The sequence below is a fragment of the Corythoichthys intestinalis genome, chromosome 1, assembly GCF_030265065.1.
Source record: "Corythoichthys intestinalis isolate RoL2023-P3 chromosome 1, ASM3026506v1, whole genome shotgun sequence".
NCBI lineage: Eukaryota > Metazoa > Chordata > Actinopteri > Syngnathiformes > Syngnathidae > Corythoichthys > Corythoichthys intestinalis.
Window position 1 is genome coordinate 48,496,811 of NC_080395.1, and position 26,044 is coordinate 48,522,854.

General features: G+C 38.4%; 1 protein-coding gene across 4 annotated transcripts; it reads left to right on the forward strand.

Moving 5' to 3' along the window:
• The first annotated feature begins 854 nt into the window (after positions 1 to 854).
• Positions 855 to 24,725, forward strand: LOC130920910 (SHC-transforming protein 4-like). Of its 4 annotated transcripts, XM_057844452.1 has the most exons (16): positions 855 to 1,562; positions 3,343 to 3,534; positions 3,614 to 3,674; positions 3,742 to 4,057; positions 7,593 to 7,663; positions 13,937 to 13,997; positions 14,083 to 14,199; positions 14,276 to 14,329; positions 15,142 to 15,193; positions 15,269 to 15,395; positions 15,687 to 15,849; positions 19,020 to 19,092; positions 20,858 to 20,945; positions 22,298 to 22,445; positions 22,532 to 22,669; positions 24,413 to 24,725. In XM_057844452.1, exons 2-15 carry the CDS (start codon positions 3,510 to 3,512, stop codon positions 22,658 to 22,660), a joined length of 1,485 nt encoding a protein of 494 aa, XP_057700435.1. In that variant the 5' UTR covers positions 855 to 1,562; positions 3,343 to 3,509; the 3' UTR covers positions 22,661 to 22,669; positions 24,413 to 24,725. The 4 variants fall into 4 exon arrangements, with proteins under 4 accessions (XP_057700435.1, XP_057700444.1, XP_057700451.1 ...); XM_057844461.1 differs by lacking the exon at positions 24,413 to 24,725 and having other exon boundaries at positions 3,261 to 3,534; positions 22,532 to 23,656; XM_057844468.1 differs by lacking the exon at positions 24,413 to 24,725 and having other exon boundaries at positions 3,859 to 4,057; positions 22,532 to 23,656.
• The last annotated feature ends 1,319 nt before the right edge of the window (positions 24,726 to 26,044 follow it).

Sequence of the window (26,044 nt, forward strand, 5' to 3'; positions counted from 1 at the left end):
AAAGCCCCAGAAAAAAAAAATTGAGGTCAAAGAAAAAAAATGTTTTTTTTTAAATCGAAGCTTTTTTTTTTTTTTTTTTTTTGCATCCAAGCAAAACATTTTTACATCGAAGCAAATTTTAAATTTTTTTAAAAAAGACTTTAAGCAAAAAAGAAAAAAAATATATTTATTTTCAACGTGCGTTTTGCGGCTCAATTTCCAGGTAAACAATGGCAACAATGGAGCGTGTTCACTCATGGGGCAGGTTAATTGAGTTTTACTTTGAAATAGGCCTGAAATATGATGACATAAGATCAATTCTTGATATTAAGCACTGTTTCCAAATAAGCAGATGATATTTGAAGTGAGTCTTAAACTCAACTGGACATTTTCGTCAGAAAACGTTCTGTGACTTGGCGGTCCTTGTTGACTTCATTAGCAACCAATTGCTATATTCCGGACAGCTACATGATTACCGATGAATGTCCAGCAAATGCAGAGAACACGGGCCACGAGCTTAGTGTCAGAAAAGAGGACGTTTGTCTGGTTATTATCTTCCAAGATTGTTTTTTTTTTTTTGGGGGGGGGGGGGGGGGGGCTGTATGTGGAAAAAAAAAAGTTTTTGCTTTGATGTATTTTTGTTTTGTTTGACCTTTATTATTATTATTATATATTTTTTTTTTTACTTTTTTGGCTTTGACAGAAAAAAAATCTGTATCCCTTTAGGGGAACTCATTTTTTTTCCCCCCTCTTTTTTTCTTCCATGTCACCTTGAGGCAGGTGTCTCCAAACCGGTCCTCGAGGGCCGCTGTGGGTCCTGGTTTTTGTTCATACCAATCAAACACAGACCTTTTAACCAATGTGGTTTCTACTAAAACAAGCAGCACCTGACTTCAATCAACTGATTACACTTATAAAACACCAGATTGGTGAAAAGGTGTGGTCTTGTTTTGTTGGAGTGAAATCCTGCACCCACCCTATGTGGAATAGTTTGGAGACCACTGCCTTAGGGGCTCCGTAGTTTTTATGCCTCTGTCGCAATCGATAAGCCCCGTGCAACTATACCGTAACTGAGCACTAGAGGCAGCAATACAAGAACAAGCAATAAAACCACCACACTCTTGTACTACTTTACGTAAGGTTAGGGTTAGGCGGTATGCCCCTGATAGTTGCTTGCAATCCATCATTTAGCTAATATTTTGGAAATTTTTAGTTAAGTATGTATTGCAGTCAATTTTATCGCTTATTTTCATTCCGTACATTTTTTAATTAAACAGCAGTCAATTAATTTTCTGGTTCTTTCTTTGAATATTGACGCAGATCTTTGTATGTATATATAAATATATATTTTGTAATTTGTTCTAGACTTCACAATACTTGACACATCAGCTCCTTCATTCACTGCGCCCCGGCTGCCTGTAGGGGGCTGTGTAACTCCACTCCATTTATTAGAAGTCGGTGGCAGTGAAACTCTCACACATGCTTTTGACCACAAAGCCAGATTTACATTTAAAAAGTACAAAAGCTGGACCGCATACTAACAAGAAGGAGTGCTTCAGGAGTGATTTGTTCGAGAATTCAAGGTAATTATTATATTTTTCGTACCATGCATGCATTTTGAAACGTTTTGAAAAAAATGAGAGAAATTAGCTGCCCCGGCATTGGCATTATACCTAGCAATATTTACGTAAAATAACTGCCAACTGCCCGGTTTTTTTGCTTTTAACCAAGTATCGAGACTGTTTTACGTCCATATTTATAAAGAATTCAGTGATTTAAGTATTGATTCACAAGAAGTTTCACTGGAAAAGCTCTGTTTACATCAGGCGGCTGCTAGCTACATTCACTAACAGAATAGCATTGTACTTCGACATATTTACAAAAAATGCTAACTGCATGGGTTTTTTTTTTTTTTTTTTTTTTTTTTTTTTGCATTTAACCAAGAAGCGAGACTTTTACTTTTTATTATTATATTATGTATATACAGGATATACTGTATGTATATATTTTCCCCAAGTGGAAGCTTCCATGATCCTAATAAATTTAATAATTAAAAAATATATATATATACACACAGTGTGTATATATATGTGTGTGTGTATATATATATATATATGGCTGAAAACACTCAGGTGACTTGAAGTTCCGCTCTGAGACCCCCAATTTAGCCAACTTTCAAAACTGTCTGATATGTATGTGTGATACATCATTGGAAAGCTTAAAATCTCAATTTTGTGGGCGAAGAAAAATTTTGAACAGGAGGGCATTTTTATAAAAATATATATTTTTTAAACAGAAAAACCCTATCTGGAGGTGAGAGCACGCGAGAACAGAATTACAGACGCCATAACTTTAACGAGATATTATCGCATACTTACTTTGTTTTGATCCCAAAACTCCATGTAGCATGTACCACTGAGTGTCAAGACACAGCTGTGAATGGCCACAGCTGGATTTTTGGGGGATTTTATGGGTGAGGCATGATAATACAACGGGTCGCGATGCAGAGATTTTCTTTTTCATATATTTACCCTTTTAAACGTTTTTTTTTTTTTCAAACGTTGTTTGGATCAATTATTTATCATCTAACATATCGCAGAAAATGCGACAGTAACAAAAAAATACAATCAAGCGATAGTTATGAGGTAGATATCCGTGAAATTTTTACAGATGCCATTTTTTTCATTGTCATAATTTGTTTAAAAGTTTAAAATATGTTACTGAATATTTTTTTAGTCGTTTTTTTTTTTTTTTTAACGAAAATGTGACATCATTTAATGATTCTCAGCTAAAAGCGACAGACATTTTGATTAATAAATATAATGAATTACCTTTGTTTTATGCCTGGGATGAAACAAGCTGTTGCGCGACATCTGTAAACGGGGGTTACCAGGGTAAAACGGACAAATTCAAAATAGTTCGGGGGCTTAATGCGCCATGAATCTGCTATGTCAGCATATAGACCTATTGTTCTATCAAACACAACAGTTATTTTGGCTTAAAATACAGTAGTTTATTTATAAGAGGGGTGCAAGACCCGAAACTGCTTTTTCAGTCTTGTCTCTGTTTTCCGCCAGATGCATTATTGCATTTTTTTGTTATTTACTGTGCTTTTCTCCATGCAGTTTCGTCATTTTAAAAATTAATTTTACAGAATTTTCTTCATCGTGCCTTTCAAGTAACTTTAAAAGCAGTCTCATAGTGGCATCTTCGGCATAACAGAATGGCTATGTGTGTGTACGCTCGTGTTGTGTGCAGCATGAGTCACTCTGCTCTCCTAGGATTGGCTCCTAGCTTTAGGTGAGGGAGGGGTGGAGATGAAGGAGGAACTGGAAGCTGCCTGTCAATCTGCTCCATTCACAGATTCGATCCACACACAGAGGGAGAGAGAGAGCAACTCCTATTCGCAAACAGAGAGCTTGGAGTTCATTCACAAAAGCTGCACGGAGAACAGAAACGGAGGAGAGTTATCAAGGGAAGGACAGATGACTTAAAATTGCAAGTTTTGGGCTAACTGGACCTTAAACTGCATGGGATATCCCAAGTTAGAGTCTGGTGAGTACAATTTATGTGGCACTTTTGTTGAATATGTTCAGTTAAACCCAAGAAATTCAAAATGTGACTACTTTTCTAGTTAACACTTGCGTCCCATCGACTGATTTTACAAAGAAATTGCACAGCAGAGCTCCAAGCAGGTAAAGCTCGAAAAAGTCGGACCTTCTATTTGTACGCGTGTATTTGAACACCCATCTCTCTACACAGTGAAGACATGCTGAAGCGCACTAAATACAGCCGTCTGCACAATGATTCAAGAACCTCTCTGGACGATTGGTCTATTCGCATTGACTCTCATTTTGACAATTCTCCATCCGGCGGGAGCGGGTCGCTTAGGTCCGAAAGCGTCAATCGGCACCCGGAGATAGGAGAGCAGTTCGGTGTGACCAATCCCCCCAAAAGACCAATCACCATCCATCGCACGTGCAGTTTTCCCGGGACAGAGGCCAGTCCTTCCTGCATCCTACACCAATGCAAGCAGGGCTCTTCATTGGTCCATAGAGTGGTCCACCACCACATGAAGGTAGACTAAGACTCATTTTGGGGTGTGTTATGTCCCTGAATGTATGTGCAAGGTGCACACTACTCTTGTCTCCATTCACTCCTTCACACACACTTTTACGCCCTCCTCACAGACAGCTTCCTGTGTAGGCAGTAGTGACTCATGCTCTGGCTCTGCGCTCGTCGTCACATCTCTGCTGCGTCCACGTGTGTGTGTGTGTGTGTGTGTGTGTGTGTGTGTGCACGTTAGTAACTGGCAACCAAGAACTAAGTGATGAGCTGTAGGTCTTCTCAGCTCTAAACAAGCATACATATACTTTTTATGTCCTTGACACTTCCCTCCACTCACAAGTTACGTATTAGCACGTTGAATTTTAGTATCTGAATATGTATTCGATATCCTTGATGTGAAGTTGTTATAGAGCATTTTGACTGATCTTTCAAAGCCTCCAGAATATTGTTCTATTATTGCATGTTCATAGAATTTGTGTTTGATTCCACCTTTTTTTTATCTTTAGCAATCAGCTGTAGAACAAGTAGTTTTACAATTATGGGCGTTTCTCACCCCAAAACGGAGAGAATTAGCTTTTTGTGGATTGAAACGAGAGTGTGTGTGTGTGTGTGTGTGTGTGTGTGTGTGTGTGTGTGTGTGTGTGTGTGTGTGTGTGTGTGTGTGTGTGTGTGTGTGTGTGTGTGTGTGTGTGTGTGTGCAACTTGTCAGAAACATACAAAGAAATCATTTTTCAATTCCAACCGACCCAAGGAAAACAAAAAAAGACAGTGACAGATACAGGGCAGCGGAAAACTTTTGGGTTGCCTGATTGACTCCTCGATTCCTTAGATATGAAAGAGGAAAACGCAGGTGGGGGCAACTCACAAACAATGATGTTATAGGTTGTTGGACACATTGGAATGAGGTAAAACACCTTATCACATGAGTAACTGAATTAAAGCCTGCAACAAAACTCAAAAACTTGTACATTTGGAAGAGGCAGGTTATCGTTTTTGCGTACAGCCATTCCAGGCAGGACAAATATGAGTTCCTTGTCCCTCATAACATCCAGAAGAATTGGAGCCATATCAGCCTTTCAATGCTTATTTGTCTAAGAAAATAACAATTGTTTTGAGTCAGGCCAACACTGTCATTTTCCTATCCTATGTAGCACCTTGGGAGTCACTTGTCCAAAAGAGTTTATAAATTGCTTCAGCCTGTGATTAAGCTAGCATGTTGCCTTCTTCTGATTGTTGACAGCTTTGTTCCTTCCCTCAATCATTGCCGGCAGCTTCTTGAGTGGCAAAAGTGCCTTTTGGACTTTGTGTTAAATCAGGAAACTGCCTATTCTAACAATACCTGTAATCAGGATTCCACTTGTGTAGGTGTCTTCTACAACCTGTACAGAAAGGCTGATCTATCATATAATCATACTGTTTCAAAGCAGAAAAGTGATGGACGCTATTTTCTTTTAATTTCGGAATGGTGTGTATTTAGCAAGAAATACACACTGAGTGACATTCTCACCCGAATGCACTTGAGCCATGGCTCCCATTAAGTTAGTGTTTGTTCACATCGCGACCATGATGCTCAGGTATGCATTTCACATATACATATAAACGACAAGCCGTACTCAATTTGGACATTTAGGGATGTATGTATTTACTAATGGGTGTACTCATTTTTGTTGCCAGGGGTTTGGCTATTAATGACTATATTTTGAGTTATTTTGAGGGGAAAATAAATTAACTCTATTATATAAGCTGCACACAGACTACTTTTCATTTTGCCAAAGTGTCATTTTGTCAGTGTTGTCCCACGAAAAGATGTACTTAAATATCTGCAGAAATGCGAGGGGTGTCCTCACTTTTGTGATACACTGTATACATATACACTAGAGATTTGACCGAAAATTCAGCGCCGAAAACTATTGGCCAAAAATAGCTAAAAATGCATCATCCGTATTTGGTTTTGAGGACTGAACCTTTACCAACGAATAGTGTGAAGAACCTTAGTTCTTTTTTGACGACGTCCTCAAAGCACGGTGAGACGCTGGCTGATGCTATCTTGCTAACACTACCGGCTCACAGCCAACATGTCCACTATTTCGAAGTATTGAGTCTGTCTAATCGCACTCAGTCATGCGTTAATCCCTTCAGACGTGATAGTCCTGCAGACAAGTGGAAATGCTCCGCGGGAGCCGCCCCAGGGCTATGGCCCCTCCCCAGCCAACCGGGGGGTGGAGTCAGCACGGCCCATCCTTCCTCCTGAATTTCTGGCAACGGGGCCACCGCCTTCCCTCTGGGACCCAGAGTGGTCCCCCGGACCATCCATGCCTCCATTAACCGGCCTTCAGGGAAAGGAAGAGGGGACGTGCCACTGGAACTACGCCCACCAAACAGTGCCACAACCTCCCAAACAACACGGCACACCTCGGCACCCACAAGGGCCCGCTAGGCCCTTGCGAAGAACAGAATCCCCACCCAGAGTGGGCGACACGCTGCCGACCCACTGGCACTCAGCCAGCGACCCGTGCCGGGGCCCAAGAAGGATACCCGGGTAGAGTAGAGAGGGGAAGACGGAAGCAGGAGAGCAACGAGAAGCCGCTGCGGGCAGCACAGGATCGGATTGCCTTGATTGCAATTGCCTCATCAGGTGTTGCCTCAAGAGGCAATTGCCAGCATGTGTGGTGGTTACCGCCGAGGGGTGTCACCGTCCATGGTGCTGACCCCTGTGGCGAGCCCTGTGGTACTAGGATGCCACAATGTATATATTTTTGGTATTGTTATGACATTCCTTCACAGGCAAGAGAGAATCATTATTCTAGGTTCAGTATTCGAGCAAATGTTTCCCATTGTTGTTCGTAGTTGTCCAATTTATTTGTCTGTTTTGCACACCTTTTTTCCAATGTTATCCATATATTCTGTGATTAAATTTAGCCATTGGCTCATGTTAACATTTTGTTTCTTTTTCCTATTTAGCAATATTGTTTTTTAGCTATCATGAAAATTGCCTGTAGCGGACGGGCTTGATTACAGTATTTGAGAGATTCACCGGATTCAGATCGCCAAGCAAAGATTTGGAGACAATGGAATCCTGCAGTTTTTTTTTTAATTTCCTGCAACCAGGCCTCAGACATCCCCAAATAGCATGCAAATATGTATCTGGAGTATCTTCGTTACAGTTTGTAGGTTTATCAGATCGGGAAAACCCCATTTTGTAGATATTAGATGTTTTAAACTGGATAAATTGCAGATTGTTATTTTTAGTCACTGAAAATGTATTTTTAAAAATGCGGTTCCAATAATTATTATCCAATGTTGCTGAAAGGTCGTAACTCCATTTTTAGATTGGTAAAAAAAAGTTGAGTTTTTACATGAGAATAATTTATATATTTTGAAAGTATTTTTTTGTTTGTTTTTGAGGGAGGATATTTGCTACAGCGGTGCCTTGAGATACGAGTGACTTGACTTACAAACATTCAACATCTTGTTTATTTCTGTCGTTTCAATCACTCCAATTTATCAAATTAATCTTTAGTTCTCTGTTTTTTTTTCTCTCACAGTATATGGGTAGCGTGGAAGTGACCCAGCCCATGAGAGTCCTTGACTTTGACACAAGGAAGCTAGTAACACGGTAGGTTCGCACCCAGATACTGCAACATACAGAATTAGAACATCTAAGAAAGGGAACAGTAAATGGAATGTGTGACGTTTGCTAGTGCCCGTGGCTTTCTCCTCGGCATTTGATGGTGACGTCCTCCCGCAGGATGCCTCAATTGACATGACCATAGCGAGCTCTGTTTGCAAGATTACTGCACAACCAATTGGCCGGAAAATCCAATTTGGTGAATTTCCTCCTAATGATTTGACATATACTTATTACGAAGAGGAATATCTTAAATCTATCATGTGCAACTTGTGTTCAAGGAGAAAAAAAGCTTTTCCAAGAATTACTCTCGACACAGATCGTATAATGACAAGCATGCAGTAGGGGTAAAAATGATTTGACCCTAGTTTAATGGTTAAATTTGTTCATAAAAAAGCGATCAGTCCCTAATCTTATGCTTATCTACCGAATTCGATGAGTTAAAATATATTGGTGTTTTGACTTTATTTCATGCCCACACTTGTAACTCAAAACAGTTATGTTTCAAGTCTTCTAAATGTTATTCATCGGAGATTATGAATTAATGTAATATAGAAGATGTAGTTCTCTCTCTGGTTAACTTTAAACAGCAATGAAATGTTTAAAACAATCATTTTTTTTCAAACATCTTTTAATTAAGTTTACTGTCGCCATTTGGCAGTGGAGCTTCATTTTGCATCACAAATCAAGAAAGAATCAGCCGAGCGAAGGCTCGACAAATGCTTAGGTCAGGGCACTTTTTAATTTAGGTTCCACTTTATCAGTAACAAATATATGATTACTGAAAGCCAGATGTCATATAAGAGTAGGAAAACATGTCTGAAACCGTTGTGAGAATGTACAGAGTTTGTTAAATTGACTTTTTGTGTGTTTTTATCAGTGGCGTGGGAAGTGGGGTGCTGAGGGTGCTGCAGCACCTCCTGGTGTCGGGGGGGGCAAGTGTTTTGGTGGACTTAATTTTTTTTTACGATAAATAAGGCGGAAAACAAGCGGTGAAGTTCCGCTCTGAGACCCCCAATTTGGCCAAATTTCAAAATTGGCCTATATACATATGTGATACATCATTGGAAATCTTAAAATCTCAATTTTCTGGGGAAAGAAAAATTTTGAACAGGAGGGCGTTTAATTTCTTTTTGAAACCCCTAAACCCTCATTTGAGGTGAGAGCATAATTAAAGACACCATGATTTTAACGAGATATCGCGTATTTACCTTGTTTCGAGCCAAAAACTCCGTGTAGCATGTCTCACCGAGTGTCAAGACACAGCAGTGAATGGCCACAGCCGGACTTTTGGGGGATTTATGGATGAAACACGGTAATATAACAAGGCTCGCATTGCAGAAATCGCAGACATCAAGCAGTGGTCGAGATTTTCTTTTTCAAATATTTAGCTTTTTAAACGTTTTTTTTTTTTTTTCTTAAAATTTTCTTAGTTTGGATTGATTATTTATCATCTAAAACGTCGGGTAAAGTGCGACAGTAACAAAAAAATACAATTTAGCAATAGTTATGAGGCAGATATCCATGACCTATTTACAGACACTATTTTTGTCATTGCGATGTAATTTGTTTAAAAGTTTAAAATATGCGAGTGAATAATTTCAGTCTTTTTTTTTTTTTTTTTTTCAAACTAAATATCAGACATCAATTAATGATTCTAAGCTAAAAATGATACATTTCGAATAATAGATATAATTACTTACCTTCTTTTTATGGCTGGGTTGAAAGAAAACATAACTGTCAACCCGAAGTGGTTGGCAATCTTACAAATAGTGACGGATGCCTTTACAAATTGGTGACTAATATTACAACGTTTTATTTAGCGTGCACTATGAAACAAAAATAAAACTCAAATTTTAAAATAATATGAATTTATTGGTAATATTGTAACATATAACCTGGTGCAATCAAAGAACAATCAATATCTTCAGCTACATCATGATTGCTAAAATTTAATCACGACTTTTGTTATAATTGTATGCAGCACTTTTGGCAATTTCTATCATGTCTTTTGATGGCTCCACTTCAGCTCGCAATTCAGTTTGATTTGGGGGTAGTTTGTTAGTGTGTCTGATTATAAATTAAAAAGGTCAATTGATAAAGTCAACTTACCGATGCAATCTTTGAGTCAGGGAAAATTTCTTTTACTAATTCTGAGAAGTGATCAGCAATAGTTGCAGGCAAATTGTGTTCAGCAGCAAATTGGCAGAATATAATCTCCGCTTTCGTCACAGGCACTCGCAGCATAGCTTTTCATTCTGCAGACTGCATCTTTATGACCAGTGTTGTCAATCTTACTTTAAAAAAAGTAATTAACAGTTACAAATTACTTCTCCCAAAAAGTAATTGAGTTAGTAACACAATTAGCTGAATGTAAGAGTAATTAGTTACTTGGCAAAGTAACTGGTGTTTTCTTTCATGTTTTTTTTTTTTTTTAATTTAAAAAAAAAAAAAAAATCATAGTAACTTTTGCAATGTTTGGGAGTCATTTAATGTTGTGAATCAACCGTTAAAATTGTTAAAATCGCTCCCGTTTTTGCATTAGTTACCGTCTGTCTACTTTCGACATGTGAAAGTTTTAGAAGTGTTTCATAATTTAAAGATAGATTCAAGTCAAGATTTTGCCGAATTAGGAATATTTTCGATAAAAAGTTACTTAGGTTCGCTAGGAAGGTTCACTACAACAGAGCCTTTCTGAGAAGTCTACTGCTTTAAGATGGCGGCTGTTTACTAACACCGCCAAGTCTGTTATTTCACATCTAGTTCTACAGTATATGGATGTGATATCTAGCGTAGGATCAAGTGGGCGTAGATTGTAGGCTGTCGGCCACAGTCAGGAAATATTGGAGCCACCTAGCCTAGCATCACGTTTGCAAAAGGTTCACGACACTCCCGAATGGAGATAGAAGCAGATGTTAAGCTCAAAGCACAATTCTCGCGAGCAAACGGCTACAGACTATTCGGTGCATTGTCTCATTGCCGAAACGGTGACAAAATCAGAACGGAGAAAAAAAAAAGGTAATGCACGAAAAATGTACAGATTTTGAACGTCCGGCTCACACATTTAAAAATCAGTCCGAAACCGTACAACTTGACAGGTTTGAACAAAAGCGGTTGCGCAGTCTCTGTAAACAGGGGTCTCCAGGGTAACACGGTCAAATTGAAAATAGTTTGGGGGCTTAATGCGCCATGAAACTGCTATGGCAGAATATACACATATTGTTCTATCAAACACAACTGTTCTTTTGGCTTAAAATACAGCAGTTTATTTTCTACTTGGCTACAGGTCTACTTTCGACATGTGAAAGTTTTAAAACAGTTTCATCATTTAAAGATTGAAGTCAAGATTTTGCCAATTTAGGAGTATTTTACATAAAACGTTACTTAGGTTCGCTAGGAAGGTTCACTACAACAGAGCCTTTCTGAGAAGTCTACTGCTTTAAAATGGCGGCTGTTTACTAACGCCGCCGAGTCTGTCATTTCGCATGTACGGGTAGTTCTATATGCATGTTATATCTAGGCGTAGATTGTAGGCTGTGGCTACAGTCAGGAAATATTGGAGCCACCTAGCCTTGCATCGTGCTTGCTACAGCGTCACAACAAACACTCTTCCCTCTCCGTGTCTCTGACTTTTCTCGCGTCAGTCAACCAACGTAGTAACGCATAGTAACGCACATTGTCTCGTTGTCGAAACGGTGACAAAATCCGAACGGAGAAAAAAAAAACGTAATGCAAGAAAAACGTACAGATTTTGAACGTACGGCGTACTCATTTAAAAATCTGTACTCACTTGTACAAATTACGCCGAAACCGTACAACTTGACAGGTATGCAAATAGCCACACCACGATAGCAAATAGCCACAGCACAACAGCAAGAAGCCACAACACGGCAGCAAATAGCTACAGCACAGCAGCAAGAAGCCACAGCGCGACTCCAAGAGGAAGACCTGGAAATAAACTACATTTCACGGAAGTAGACATGAGAACTACAACTCCCGCCCACCTCCTGCTACTGCGTAACCTCAACTCATCATTTCCACACATGTGCAGAGTTTGAAAACGTTACAGAAATTTGCTCACACATTCACACTTTGAATATTGCTATATGTGGTGACTGTCTCTACGGACCTTCACGAAGTCACCCCCCCCCCCCCCCCCATCAGATGCAAATTTATATAAAAATGAATCGTTTGTGCGTGTGTTGCTGTCATTTTAGAGATATTTACAATCCTTTTATAGGTAAATCTGAGGTCAGCTAGCTCCCCATTTTAATTAAAAATTGTGTTAATCGTTTGTGCTGGAACGGTTTAGTAGATATTATGCTTTGATTGAGAGATTAATTTCCAGTCGTGACGTCACTCTTAGCTTTTCCGTAGCCTAGCTCCCGCGGCTAATGGAGCGTACCGAATCGCTCAACAACAGAGGGGTGTCCAAACAACTAGCATGAACGTAGCACAAACGAATGAGGGGCTGAGAGTGATGTAATCACTCCAAATTTATATCTCAAGCCCTCCATTTACAGCAAAAGAGACCCGAATTTGTTTGTGCTATGTTTGTGTTAGTTGTTGGGACACCCATCTGCTATTCGGTACCCTCCATTAGCCGCGGGAGCTAGGCTATGCCTTAGCCCAGCTCCCGCGGCGAATTTAATTAATTCCTTACACTCTAAGGAAAAACTACGAGTGACATCACCACTCGAAATTAATATTAATAAAAGCCTAATAACAGGAGGAAACAGGAGGGTGAGGCTTCAAAATAAAACAGGAAAAGATAACAATATACAATAACCCTCACCCAGTCGTGACAGTATAGTACACTTTATATTCACTGAAATGGATAGAAATTATTATTTGCTGAAAATGTGCATTAAAAAAATAATTTATTCATCTTATATTTGCGGTCTAGAAATTATACCCATTCACGACGCTAGATGACACCAGATATCATTGAAGCGATGTTCTGTCATGACAGATCTCAGCTACTCTAAAGTTTAACCAGTTTTCATTATTTTATTGCAATGTTTTTCCTTATTCAAATTTGTTTCAAGACTACAGTTACAGTATGACTTCACTTTGATGGTTAATGCAGTTATTGCAATTTTGTTGTTTTATCACAATAGATTGGTTTATATACATTTCAAAAACAAGAAGCCATTCATTTACGAATGTGATTGCACTTTAGTTTACATATTTAAATGTTCAGATATTAAGATTTGAATGAGGCAAAATAACATGCTTTTTCTCTCAAATATATTGTTATAATGTTTCAGATGTACTGTAATTTCTGTATAAAAATTAATTTGGTGTTCAAAAAGTCTTTTTTTCAAACTTGAGTCTTCAAAAAGACGAGGTCGTCTTATAATCAGGGCTGTCTTCTATTCGGGCCAATACGGTAATGTACGTAAAGCAAAAATTGGAATTGTAGAATTAAAAAAAAAAAGAATCATGGAAGCAAAAATAATACTGGAAAACAAAAAGTGACCTGGTAACCACACAGATCCATTTCTCCTAATTCCAGACAAAAGTACCATTTTTGGAGTCTCAAAGCTACTTTTTGAACATACAATTATTTCATATTGTCTCGTTAAATAAATTAAAATGCATACCGGAAGAAGAGAAATGCCAATATCATAAAGCACGTATATTAGCAGTGAAAGCAAGATGGTGCTCCTCTGTGCCATATTACAGTATAATATGATTATCTTATTGAGTTACTTTCACAGGCTCATGACTGTGTAAACATCAATTGAATTTCTAAGCACAGAAAGGTGGAGCTTGGAACCACGTTAGCTACTTGTGAGAAGCTGAATATTCTACTCAATTTCTGCCATTGAAGTTGATAGATGTCCAATCCACTTGAACTGATAGATCTGGCAATGAACGATCGTGTGTCAGTGTCACTGAAAATGATAACTGCTTGCCCTCTCAGTCCAAATGGATTGGACGTCTATTGCCGTTAATTGCAGCCAATGCGATACCAATTTCGATAGACATACGAAACTTAAAAGTGTACTGTTATGAAATGACGCTTTAACTGGATTTTGACTGTTTACTGGCTCCATGGCAACAACACTCATGATTTCTGATATTTTACTGCACTTCAAGGAAAAGATAAAAGGAGTTACTCTCAACTTGGCGACTTGTACCAAAACCCAAGATGTTACATTTACAGTAATGTGTTGATATTTTTATGACTTTTTTTTTTTTTTTTTTAAATCTGTCTTCAAAGAAAAGCTTATTTTGTGTGTACGTGTCATGCAGAGAGGCCATCAACAGACTGTGCAAGAGGACGACGGATAAAAACGCATCGAAAACAAAGAGTGTAAGGCACCCACGCATTACCCACGTCACACTGAAATACGCTCATGTAATATACAAAACAAGCTATTGTTCTGTGCTGTTTTCAGCCTGAACACAAGCAGCTGTCATGTGTTCTGGGTAGGAACAACCTGCAGTTTTCGGGCAGGCGGGTCATCCTCAGCGTGTCAGCAGACACGCTGACTCTGCTGGCGGCCTCCTCGCAGGTGAGCCCTCAAACCTCACGTGTTCTGATCTGATGAGTTGGGTCATAGAAACAGTCCTTTCTTCTCTCTGTCCTAGAAAATCACTCAACACTCCATCCAGGCAATATCATTCGCCTCAGGGGGAGACCAAGTATGTTTGTATTTTCACATGTGGCGAACACCACGTACTTTTAATTCAATGTTCAGTGGCTTGCTTTTATGAGGCACCATAACCTGAGGAGTTAGTGCAAACACAAATTGAAATGGAACTGGAATTGAACTGGAAAATTGTAATTAATCCAGTTCAATACAAAACGGTCGGGGAAAAAAATTACTGGTACAGAGGTAAAAACCTATAAGGTTTGATTTGAAAAAAGAAAATCGCATAAAGAGCATCTCTTTCTTCTATAAATGGTCATTTTGTAGGCCTAGAACTCCAAGTTCCGGTACTTGAGGTGGTCCCTGGCATTTTTTCACCATTGACGGATTTCATGTCGAGGCATATTTTTACATACCTTTTCAGATTCTTATGCATATTTTTTAATTCATCAAAGTCATTTTTTTTTTGAATTGGATAAAATGTGTTTATTAAATCTATCTTCTATCCTGTAGCATCTATCTGGTTCCTTCCGAGGCAACATCATATTCCCAAATGGCACAAATTAGAAAGTTCAGTCCAAGTTTCGTGCACTGTAGGCCAATTGTTGGGCACGTATATCAAAACAGCACGTCAGCAGCAGCATGCCCTGTGGCTCCAATTCTGCGCAATAACCAAATTCTTCGTTTGCTTGCGTATTGTTTTAATGTTGCTTTAAGCACCTGCCTGCTGATTGATTTATAGTTAAAGCAGTCTTATAGAAACAAATAAGCAGGTGCAGAAGAAACAATGTTTACACAGAGAAAAATGTTAACAAACATTTTGATGCGTAAACTACGTATAATGATACATTCATGTGCTTTCAGGACATGGAAAATTACATTGCATATGTAGCCAAAGATCAAGTCAATCAAAGAGGTAAAGTGGATTCTTGCTTTTTCCCCCTCCTCAGATTACAATACTGCTCTTACCATTTGTTTGTGTATGTGTCAGCATGTCATATTCTCGAGTGCCCTCAAGGCCGAGCAGCCGAAGTCATCCGTAGCATCGGTTGGGCCTTCGAGTCTCGCTTCACCCAGCTTCTATGTCACATGCCGTCGCTCGTCTGCGCTGACCTCAGGTCTGCACGGTGACAAATGTTGTTTGTGCTGGTTTTTTTTGTTGTTGTTGCTTGATTTTTCAATTGGATTATATCAATCCCAGTGGTGAAGACTATGCCATTGCCAATTAGTCAAATATGACTTCTAGGAAAACGAAATGAGGAACGAACCCACGGGTAGTGGTCATTAGATTAAGCAATGAATACTTGATTTATTATGTAACCGAGTTAAATAAACTTGATCTTTTCAAATGGCATTTGCCCCTGCGAATTCTCTAGAAATTCAAATCATAATTCATCTTCTGCGTGTAGATCAGCTGACAGAATCTGCTGCGCATGGAGCCGAGAGGAGACGTTAACAGAGCAGAAAGCTGCCCAAGAGAATAATCGGGATGTTACCAGTGAGCGTTATCACTACTACAATGTGACTCCGAAGAAGGGATTTGAGGACACGCGGGTCACGACTGTAGAGAAGGTATGGGTAAAGCTGGACCAAAAGAGCTGCCAAACTAAATTTGAATCAGTGAATTTCCCATTGAGTAGTTAAAATAACAACAATGTCCGTTCGCCCCTATTACGAGGACAATTGGTATTCAAAATGGATGAACGGATAAAGTTGTTGACCAAATCAAGTCATTCTTCAATAAGAAGAAGACTTGTGACACCGGTTAAATTTCAGACACAAGTTTATAATTGACTACTAATTTTATTTGGGAATGTAGACTATTGTATTTTCTCTGTTGATGATTAAATAAATTTTGCATAGAGAAACAAACTGTAATGGAAAGATTTTCTATCATGATACTTATTATCACTTTATGTATTTATGATTTTATTATTATTTTTGCCTCTTATTAAACCTGGTTGTTCCAGTTATAAAATAAGGATCACTTTGTCAAGGGAAGGCTGGCCAAGACAGCAGCATTCTCAAACTAGTAAATTTGGCGAAAACATAAATACAGTTGTCAGGAGCAATTAAAAAAAAATACTGTCAGAAAAAATGCAATAAGTAACAAAATGAAGATGCTGTAAAGTCTCAAACAATGTTTTTTATACGTTCCAAAATGAATAGTTCCAGGAGAAATGTAATGGAATGTAAATAGCAGATGAGATACATTCAAATTAGTACAGTACATTACATTCTATTAGACTGATCATTTGCAACATGGAGTGCTTTGCAGATTTGTATATATATATATATATATATATATATTAAAGATACACGATAATATCGGTTACCGATAATAATTGGCCGATAATGCCAATTATGACGTCACACAGATAATACAGATTTAAAAAAAAAAAAAAAAATCAACCGATAATGTCAAGCCTATAATTTTATTAAAAGATTTATTTAAAATTTTAAAGTATACACAAGAGAAAGTATTACTGTGCAGAAATATCATTGCTCTTTTTTTCAACATCAAATGTGAACAAGTAGTAAAATCCAACGTCTAAATAAAGACAGATTGTCTGACATTGTGCAATGGTAAACTTTTGGCAACAATTACTTACAGAGTAAATACCTAAGTTGCACAAAAATGGCTTTAAAAGTAAGCCATTCCTAACGTATAACATTACTACACAGCAAAAACACAACTCCTTAAAACTAGTTAAATTCCCTTGTTTTCAGTGTAAATCTATTGGAAATAAGTGAAATTAACTGCCAGCACTTCAAGTATATTTCACTCAGATTTCTTGAAGAAAAATAGCCAGCTGAAAATAAGTTTAACAGCCTTATTTTAAGCAATAAATTATTATACATAATCCTAAAAAAAAAAAATAAAAAAAAAAACTTGTCAGAAATGTTCCTTATTCAAGAAGATGTATGGTTCAAAACCAACTTTGAAAGCAATTTTTTCTTGATTTAGGTGAAAAATTACCTTTTTTTTTTTTTTTGATGTTTGGCCTTAATAAGAACAAATGGCAATATTTAGTTCAAGTAAGTGGAATAATCTGGCACATTCATCTGTTCACTAGTCCTCAACACTCAGAAGAAGAAGTGGAAATTTATTTGACTAGATTAGATATTTGATAGATATTACAAATAGACAAATAGATATTTGACTAGAAAAATGCATTATCGTGCATCACTAATATATACATATATATAGATGTATATACATATACTGTATATAGATGTGTATATATATATATATATATATAGAGAGAGAGATGTATGTGTGTGTGTATATATATATATATATATATATATATATATATATATATATATATATATATATATTGATGTATATTAGAGATGTCCCTAACGATCGGGTACGATCACGTCATTTTCAAAGTATCGGAATCGGCAAAAAAATCTCAGCCATGCCTATTTCTAATATATATATTTCTAATATATATATATATATATATATATATTTCTAATATATATATATATTTATTAAATCGTTTTCTAATTGTATTTAACGTTACAGACATAATATGTTACACTCATCCAGTCTTTCGTTTAGGCTTAAGGTAGGGTTTATTAAATTGATCCCAATAACGGCAGTGATTAATTAAAAAAAAAAAAGTATCACGTTGAAATATTTAACGCAATTAATGCATGCGCTGCACGACCCTCTCACGCATTGTCGCGCTCAATCTGTAATGGCGCCCTTTTACCTATATAGAGAGATAAAAGGCAGCGTAAAATGAGTAGAGTGAATTTTGGCAGCCTTTGGAACCTTTTTTTAATTGGCTAAAGCCTTACAATCCCTCTCCCTACAATTAGAAATATCATGGTAAGCAATGTGGGGAAGCAAGGTAGCAATTGATCTTTTTTTTAACACCTTATGTTATTTCCCAATGCAGAGAAGATATATCAATTGGCACCACTACGCACAGTCATGGTTCCACTTCCCATCATGCATTTGGGCATGGCTACAGTATCATTTACTGAAAGCTCAACAAATACACTAGATGGCAATATTTAGTTACAATATACAAAGTCACAAGTCTTTCTATCCGTGGATCCCTCTCACAGAAAGAATGTTAATAATGTAAATGCCATCTTGAGGATTTATTGTCATAATAAACAAATACAGTACTTATGTTCTGTATGTTGAATGTATAAATTGGTCCGAGTTTTATTCATTTTTTTCTTAATGCATTGCCAAAATGTATATGATCGGGAAAAATTATCGGAAATGATTGGAATTGAATCGGGAGCAAAAAAAAAAGCAATCGGATCGGCAGATACTCAAACTAAAGCGATCGGGATCGGATCGGGAGCAAAAAAACATGATCGGAACAATTTATATATATATGTGTATATATATATATATATATATATATACATATATATATATATACATATATATATATATATATATATATACTGTATATTAGATTACTTTACATCAGGTCATACTGATTATACAATATTCGCCCCTTCCAGTCAAAATAGATTGGACGTCTGGTGCCGTAAATGACAGCCAATGAGTTAAATGAGTGCCCTGTAAGGGTTGAGAATAATAAAAAAAAAGGAAGAAAGAAAGAAAAAACATAGTTTATTGCATGAAAGTGTTAAGGAAAACTATGTGATGTCCTAAAACTCAAAATATCTCCACAACATGGCACTGAATTTTAAGAAATGTCTTTTTACTGTGTATTTTTGTAACTTTCATATTGTTGTTTCAGGTTGGGTCCTCTGCAGCAGTTTCACTGTATGAGAATTGTTCGATAGCACAGGAAACAGATGAGCAATCAACAGGTACACCTTTGAAATCCAGATACAGTATATGGACCTCCTGAGAAATATTGCTTTCAGTCTATTCAGACTGTCATAATTTTGATTTCATTCTGTATTGTTATCGTAGGATTTTTAAAATGTTAATTGCCAATACAAGACAGTAGAAGAAAAAAATGCTAATGGGCTCTTTTACATGTTTTGGTATGGTTGTATTAGTCAGGTATTTGTTGAAAAAGTAATATTGTCAAACATTTATTGAGCGGTATGATGTGCCCCCAGCACTTTGCTGATACCGAATCTGGAGCCTGTAGAGTGCCTCTGGAGAAATGGTACATGAGGCATTTCTGGGAGAAACATCTGCATTTTGATCAAACCTACTCATGTTAGTAATCAGTTCTCAAATGTTTTTAACCTGGTGAAAAAAGAGAGTCTCTTCTGTTATTTGATGGATTCGCTGTACAGTAATCATGAAACAATAATATGTGGTACTGTATTTAAAAAGTGTCAGTCTTCTAAAATGGCTGTCAGTCATGGGCAGGCTACTCTGAATTGGCACTGAGTGAATGAATTAAAGGGCAGCTACTAAATATCTAAAGTTCAGCAACAGAATATTTTGTACCCAGAGGTGGGGCTAGTGGACAGGCAAGCCAGGCAGCTGCTTGACCAATACAGTAAAGGGGCCCCCGAGGGCTGTCAAAATGTACTCACCAGAAATTACAAGAAGTGGCCATTTGAAATGAGTAACAAACCCCCCTTTGGTACTCCACCCCATCTGCCTTAGCAACCTCCACGTGACGCTGTTAATGGACCCCGCGTATTTCGTGAAAAGTGAAACTTAACTATGTAATTTTATTTGAAACAGCCCCACAGCATCACTGAGCCCACCCCCATACGGTGCCAGGCATCAACTGGGACCATGTGCTTTGGTCAGATGTGACCAAGATTGACCTTTTTGGCAACAAACACTGTAAGTGGGTCTAGCGTGCCCCGAAAGATGCGCATGCTGAAAAGCACCTCATACCCACTGTGAAGTATGGGGGTGGGTCAGTGATGCTGTGGGGCTGTTTCACTTCCAAAGGCCCTGGGAACCTGTTAGGGTGCATGGTATCATGAATGCTTTAAAATACCAGGACATTTTAAATCAAAATCTGTTGCCCTCTGCCCGAAAGCTGAAGATGGGTCGTCACTGGGTCTTTCAGCAAGACAATGACTCTAAACATATGGCCAAATCTACACAGAAATGGTTCACCAGACACAAAATCAAGCTCCTCCCATGGCCATCTCAGTCCCCAGCCCTCTTTTTGTTGGCAAAAGGGGGTTGTACAAAGTATTACCACCAGGGGTGCTAATAATTGTGACACACAATATTTGTGTCAAATAATTATTTTGTTTATGTGGGATTTTTTCCCCACTGAATAAATGCACTTGTATTGAAGGTCGGATTTTTCTCTCTTTTTCCCATTAAGGTCCCATATTATTTGAATTAAAAAAAATATTAGAAGCTAAAAAACACATCTTAACCAGGGGTGCCAATAATTATGGAGGTCACTGTATTTATACTATTAAATGTTTTGTTGATTAAAATTATTTATATATGTCGTCTGCCACGTATTTATTGTGTATTTTATGTGTGCAAAAACAAAAGTTTTAAGGCGTGCAAAAGAGGGGTGCGGGGCCAGAGAGATGTCTTGCATTGAGCCCCAAGAAACCCTAAAAACACTATTGTTTGTACCTCAAAACTTTCCCCCACTAATTGTTGTGTATTTCCTTCTACTTTCTGCCCTAGACCCACTGGATTGTGAAACAAGGTGCAATCAGTATTCTGCTTGTGAAAGACGTGACCTGATCCATGAAGAAGCTTGGTTTCATGGCAGGTAGGGCATCATTGCATTCATTCCTAATTTAACAGACTGTTGAATAAAATTATTCCATTTTATCCTACTATAGCTGTGTTTACTAAGCCCCTTTCATCCCGCTAAATTCCGGTGTGAGGTGACACGGGATTTTCCCATGTCATGGCTATCAGACATGTGGAGATGTACTCGGAATTACCGGGTTGGACACTTTCAGACTTGTCCCGTGTTGGCAACTATGTGTGAAGGGCGGGATTTTATAACCCAGACATTACTTCATTTCTGGTCGGCATCGGCAATAAAATAAACCACACATTTCCAAAGATGGACGATGGACTGTCTCTTTCTAGTGGTTCTAAGAAATAGATCCACTAGCAATTTAATTTTAATGTGTTTCCAGTTTAATTTTGCTATCTTTCAATTTTGCCATGTTGACAGTTGCGATGTTTTTTTTTACCTCTTTCGTTTTACTAAGAAAAAAAAAGAAAATGAAGATCAGCCCGCCATAATATTTATGTCACTAGCCTTTGGCTGTGACCCGGGAATTAAACAGCTGCTTTCACACATGCTGCGTCCCTGGTGAGTCTCGGACATTTCACGAGGACGCGACCCGGTTAATGTCCGTCTCATCTCTGTGTCTGTCAACCTAGGAAATTTTTTTCAGACATGGGCTACCCGTTTAAATCCCGATATTTAACCGGAGTGCACCGTATGTCTGAAAGGGGCTCTAGTGTCCCAATTCATGGACCTTAAGATGGATTTCAAGTACCGAGTTTTTTTTTTTACCAACAACTGCCAACGGCCTAAAGCGTAACTACGCCTTCTGTGCTAAACTTGTGCATGGTGTGCACGCTTGTATAAGCACGAGCATTAAGCTTGGAGTGAGCTGGAGTTGGGGCTGTGCTGTTGCCTACAGAATCCATGGTAAATTTTGGACAGTTACCAGCTCGTGTGTGCAGTGTTTTTGCCAAGCGGAGACTGGGTGGCTGCTGCGGTGACGCGCGTGAACGTGCACAGCAGTGTATTCGCCCAGAGTCTCTGTAGTGAAGGGACTGTCTCAGTTAAAATCTGTGTAAAGGTCTGTGTACTCATCAGGACATTATGGGAGCAACCATGGAACAGAAAAGTATTTTACATTAACACAACAAAATTCCATATACTGTAGTACCTTTAATGCCTGCTACATGTTTTGAGTGTGATTATCCCTGCGACTTATTATAAATAAGTTCGGTAATTGATCATTTTTATTTAAGTGTGTGTGAGTGTGTGAAGGAGGGTGGAGGGTGCGGCAAAGAGTGTCTTATTGTCCAAAAAGTATATCCAAAAAATGGTTACAAGGCTTAACCAAGCTAACAGTGCAATCCTTTGCTCAGGTTAGAAAGAGAACGAGCCGAATCACTTCTCACGCATAACGGAGACTTCCTGGTCCGAGAGAGCAGCTCCGCCCGCGGTCAGTATGTGCTCAGCGGGATGGATGGAACCACAGTGCGACATCTACTGCTGATCGATCCACATGGCCAGGTTAGTGTCAACAATATAACACACAAACTCTAATGAGAAGCCTTACTACTTTAAACTCAACATTTGTCTTGTTTGTGCGTAAGCAGGTTCGGACAAGTGACCAGGTCTTCCTCAGTGTAGGTCACCTGGTGCGGTTCCACTTGCACAGCCAAATACCCATCGTGACCGGGAGCAGCAAGCTTTGCCTCAAAACGCCAATCCTGCACAGACATTAGCATGAACATGCAAGTGCTCATTACATCTGCCTCTGTACCTACTGTAAAAAACTGCATGAACAGACAACACAGTAGTTTCCATCAACAGGTTACATTACATCCAGGTGTCTAAACTTTTTTCTCCGAGGACCACTTTCCGAAAACGCCAGGGCAAATTTGAAATCCCTCCACGTTCATCTGAGAAACAGATGATTGTACTCGGGTAAAAAAAAATATGGGGTTTTTAAAATATTTATTTGAAAGTGTGAATTCATTTGCTGCTATTGACGGTAATAGACGTCCAATCCATTTTGATTGGGAGGTCTGACCCCCAGTCAGATTGGATTGGACGTCTATCTGTGTCAAAGGCAGTGAAACATGATCACTCAATGCCAACCTTCCCCGTTGAAATGGATTGGATGTCTAAACTTCTCACTGGCGTTGAATGAGGAAGGGTCTAATTGCAACAAAATAATACAGAGGATATTGGAATATATTATATTTACACTGCTGAAACAAACTGCAGAACAAAGTGAAACTGTCCAGCGACAGCAAAATCGTCTCGAAAAACACATTCAAGAGAGCTGCATTTATCACAATGGATTATTTTTTTGATATGTAAACTAAATACTGAAGTTCTGCAATTTCCTACATGAATTTCTATAAGTTGTCAGGTTTTGACCCATGAACTAATGGAGAGGCATTGTTTTAAGTGACTAGCTCCATCTAAAGCTTGGAAATGCAAGCCAAGGTAGGAAGTTTGTGCAAGCTACTTTCATTATATATTTTCGTGATTTGCTGCAGGCCAGTAAAAACAAGGAAGTGGGCCCTAGTTTGGACACCCCTACGTTATATTGTATTTGCAATTTGGAACTCTGTTGGGTACATAGTGCCTTTTTATGTGAAGTATTTGTCATATCCACTTTGTGCCTATCTGACTTTTCAAGCACAATCGCCAGTGTTTTTTTTTTTTGGTCTCTAAAGGGATTTTATTTTAATGACTGGCATAAATATACATCAGGGGTCTCCAAATCCGGTCCTCGAGAGCCCCTATTCAGCATGTTTACCATGTCTCCCTCCTTTAACACACCTGAATCAAATGATCATCTCATTCGCAAGCTCTGCAGTAGCCTGAAAACGATCCTGAATATTTGAGTCAGGTGTGTTGGAGGAGGGAGACATTGAAAACAAGCCAGATAGGGGCTCTCGAGGACCGGAGTTGGATACCCCTGATTGAGGTGGGTGGCGTTACTGTTGGAACCTTTATAGAAATCCGATCATGGCACAGACAGATCAGCAATACTTGGCAAACATGCAGCGAGAATTTTGCGTGTAGGAAATCGGGATATGTCGGTATGCCGATCATGAAAACTGAGCCCCAAGGTCTTCAAAATTCATGCTTGTCTGGTCATGTATTTAATGGTGGATGAAATTTCAAAGAGTAAAACTTGTTCAAATCCATCAAACACATGATAAAATACTTTTCAGAAGGCCAGCTTCAGCCTGATTTCTATTTGAAATAAAGTTTATATTTTCTTTAAGTTGTGAATTTGCTGTTTTGGTAGCCGTGAGGAGTTATTTTCAAAATTTAAAATAGTGTTTCACTATTTTCCCATTCATATACAGTACAGGCACAAAATAAATCATTCTGGTGTGGCTTTGTTCTTTCTAATGATTAATGTCCACCTGTGTGATATATAATTATAATGCATATTTTATATTTATACTTTTTTTTTTTTTTTTTTTTTAAATTAATTCGCTCATGTTTTTCAGATGTCTCGGAACTGCAACATACCACACATATTTGGATTATTCCACAATTTTCATAAAAGTACACATTTAAGGATAATGGATTTTGGACCCCGTGAGTACAAAGATGAGATCATTGTCACTGACATATGAAGACCCTGTTTTAGAAGAAAAAAAATATCCTGGTCTCGTTAAAAATATGACCTTTGTTCAGTAATTTGATTCAAATCCTCCATTTAAATTATTTTTATTGCTGTTTCTATTCATGATACAACGGATCACTTTGTTTCTCGTGTTTCACACTGTTTTCATTAAAGATTTTCTTGTATGACTTTCATTTGATATTTTTTTATTTTTTGTCCCACTGTTAAGTAACAATGTACAAGTGACTAAATACACAAAAATGCCCTTGCAGTGCAAATGTCCCGACTATAGTAGAATTGCTTCTTAATTATTTTTCGAAATATCAAATATCTTTTAGTCACCCCGAAAACTTTTATGGAGACTTAAACATTTTAAAGGGATCCACTGATAGAAAGACTTGTAGTTCTTAAAATATGTCATGTCATCTGAATGAATGAATGAATTTATTGTCATTGTCATCATCATCAAAATAATTGACAGTTTCAGAGTGTGGAATTTTACCCGAAGGAAAGACGAAGACAGACAAGGAAAGACGGGAAAAGCAGATGCTTATCGATACCCGTCCCCCATCAGCCAGTGACGCACAGACAGCATATTGTGTTACAGTCCAGTCATAATCTTCACATTTCGTTCAAAAGTCATTGATTGCCATGGATTTTCACATATTGTCAATTCGAGTGGGTTCATTGTATCAGTTGATGTCCAAGTAGGTGTAGGGAGGGAAGGCTGGGGGTGCCATGGAGGCTCGCGTCTGTTGTATCCGCTTCAGACGATTAGTCATCATCCTCCCTTGCCTGGTTTCCTCGAGCGAGCCTTTCGTGATCACGGTGCTCCGTGTTGATTTTTGTGGCCATTTGAGCGGCAGCATCACTTAGTGCTGCTTGTTCCTTCGTCACCTGTGACAATTTGTCGCCGTTGTGACGAGCAACCTCCATTATCTCGTTGAGTTGATTCTTCATCCTCATCGAGAATCGGCGAACCCAGAGGGCACCAAAAAGCAACAGGAAGGCGAGAGCCATCAGAGAGCCGAAGACAAAGAGGTCCTCGACGTCCTCAATCTGGAGAGACGTTAAGCATAATGGCCTCCATTTTCCCCAGGCATCCTCCACATAACCAGATGTGAACGTGTTGGCCGGACATGGTCGTTGGCTTGGTGTAGGTCTCATCGTAGAAAATATTTTATCCAGAGAGCTCAATGCCCAATCCATAAGCTCCATTGTGTAGCAGGTCAAACACGGCACTTTCGTTGCAATGGCAGCTCAGTAATGCGATTTTGCTGGAGGGCATATCTTAAGAGCAATTGTTATGTCTTATTCTCTGACCCTGACATTTAATGCTGTGAGAACATCACATCTGTGATGTGTGTGCGCTCTGCGGTTATGACGGATTTTGGTCAATGTAATGTTTTATTATATTTTGTTTGTACATTTTTTTGAAGTAACTCAATGAATTTATATTCGTTAGCGCTGCATCACATGTATTCCATAGGCGAGCCCCAGTGTTTACAATCGA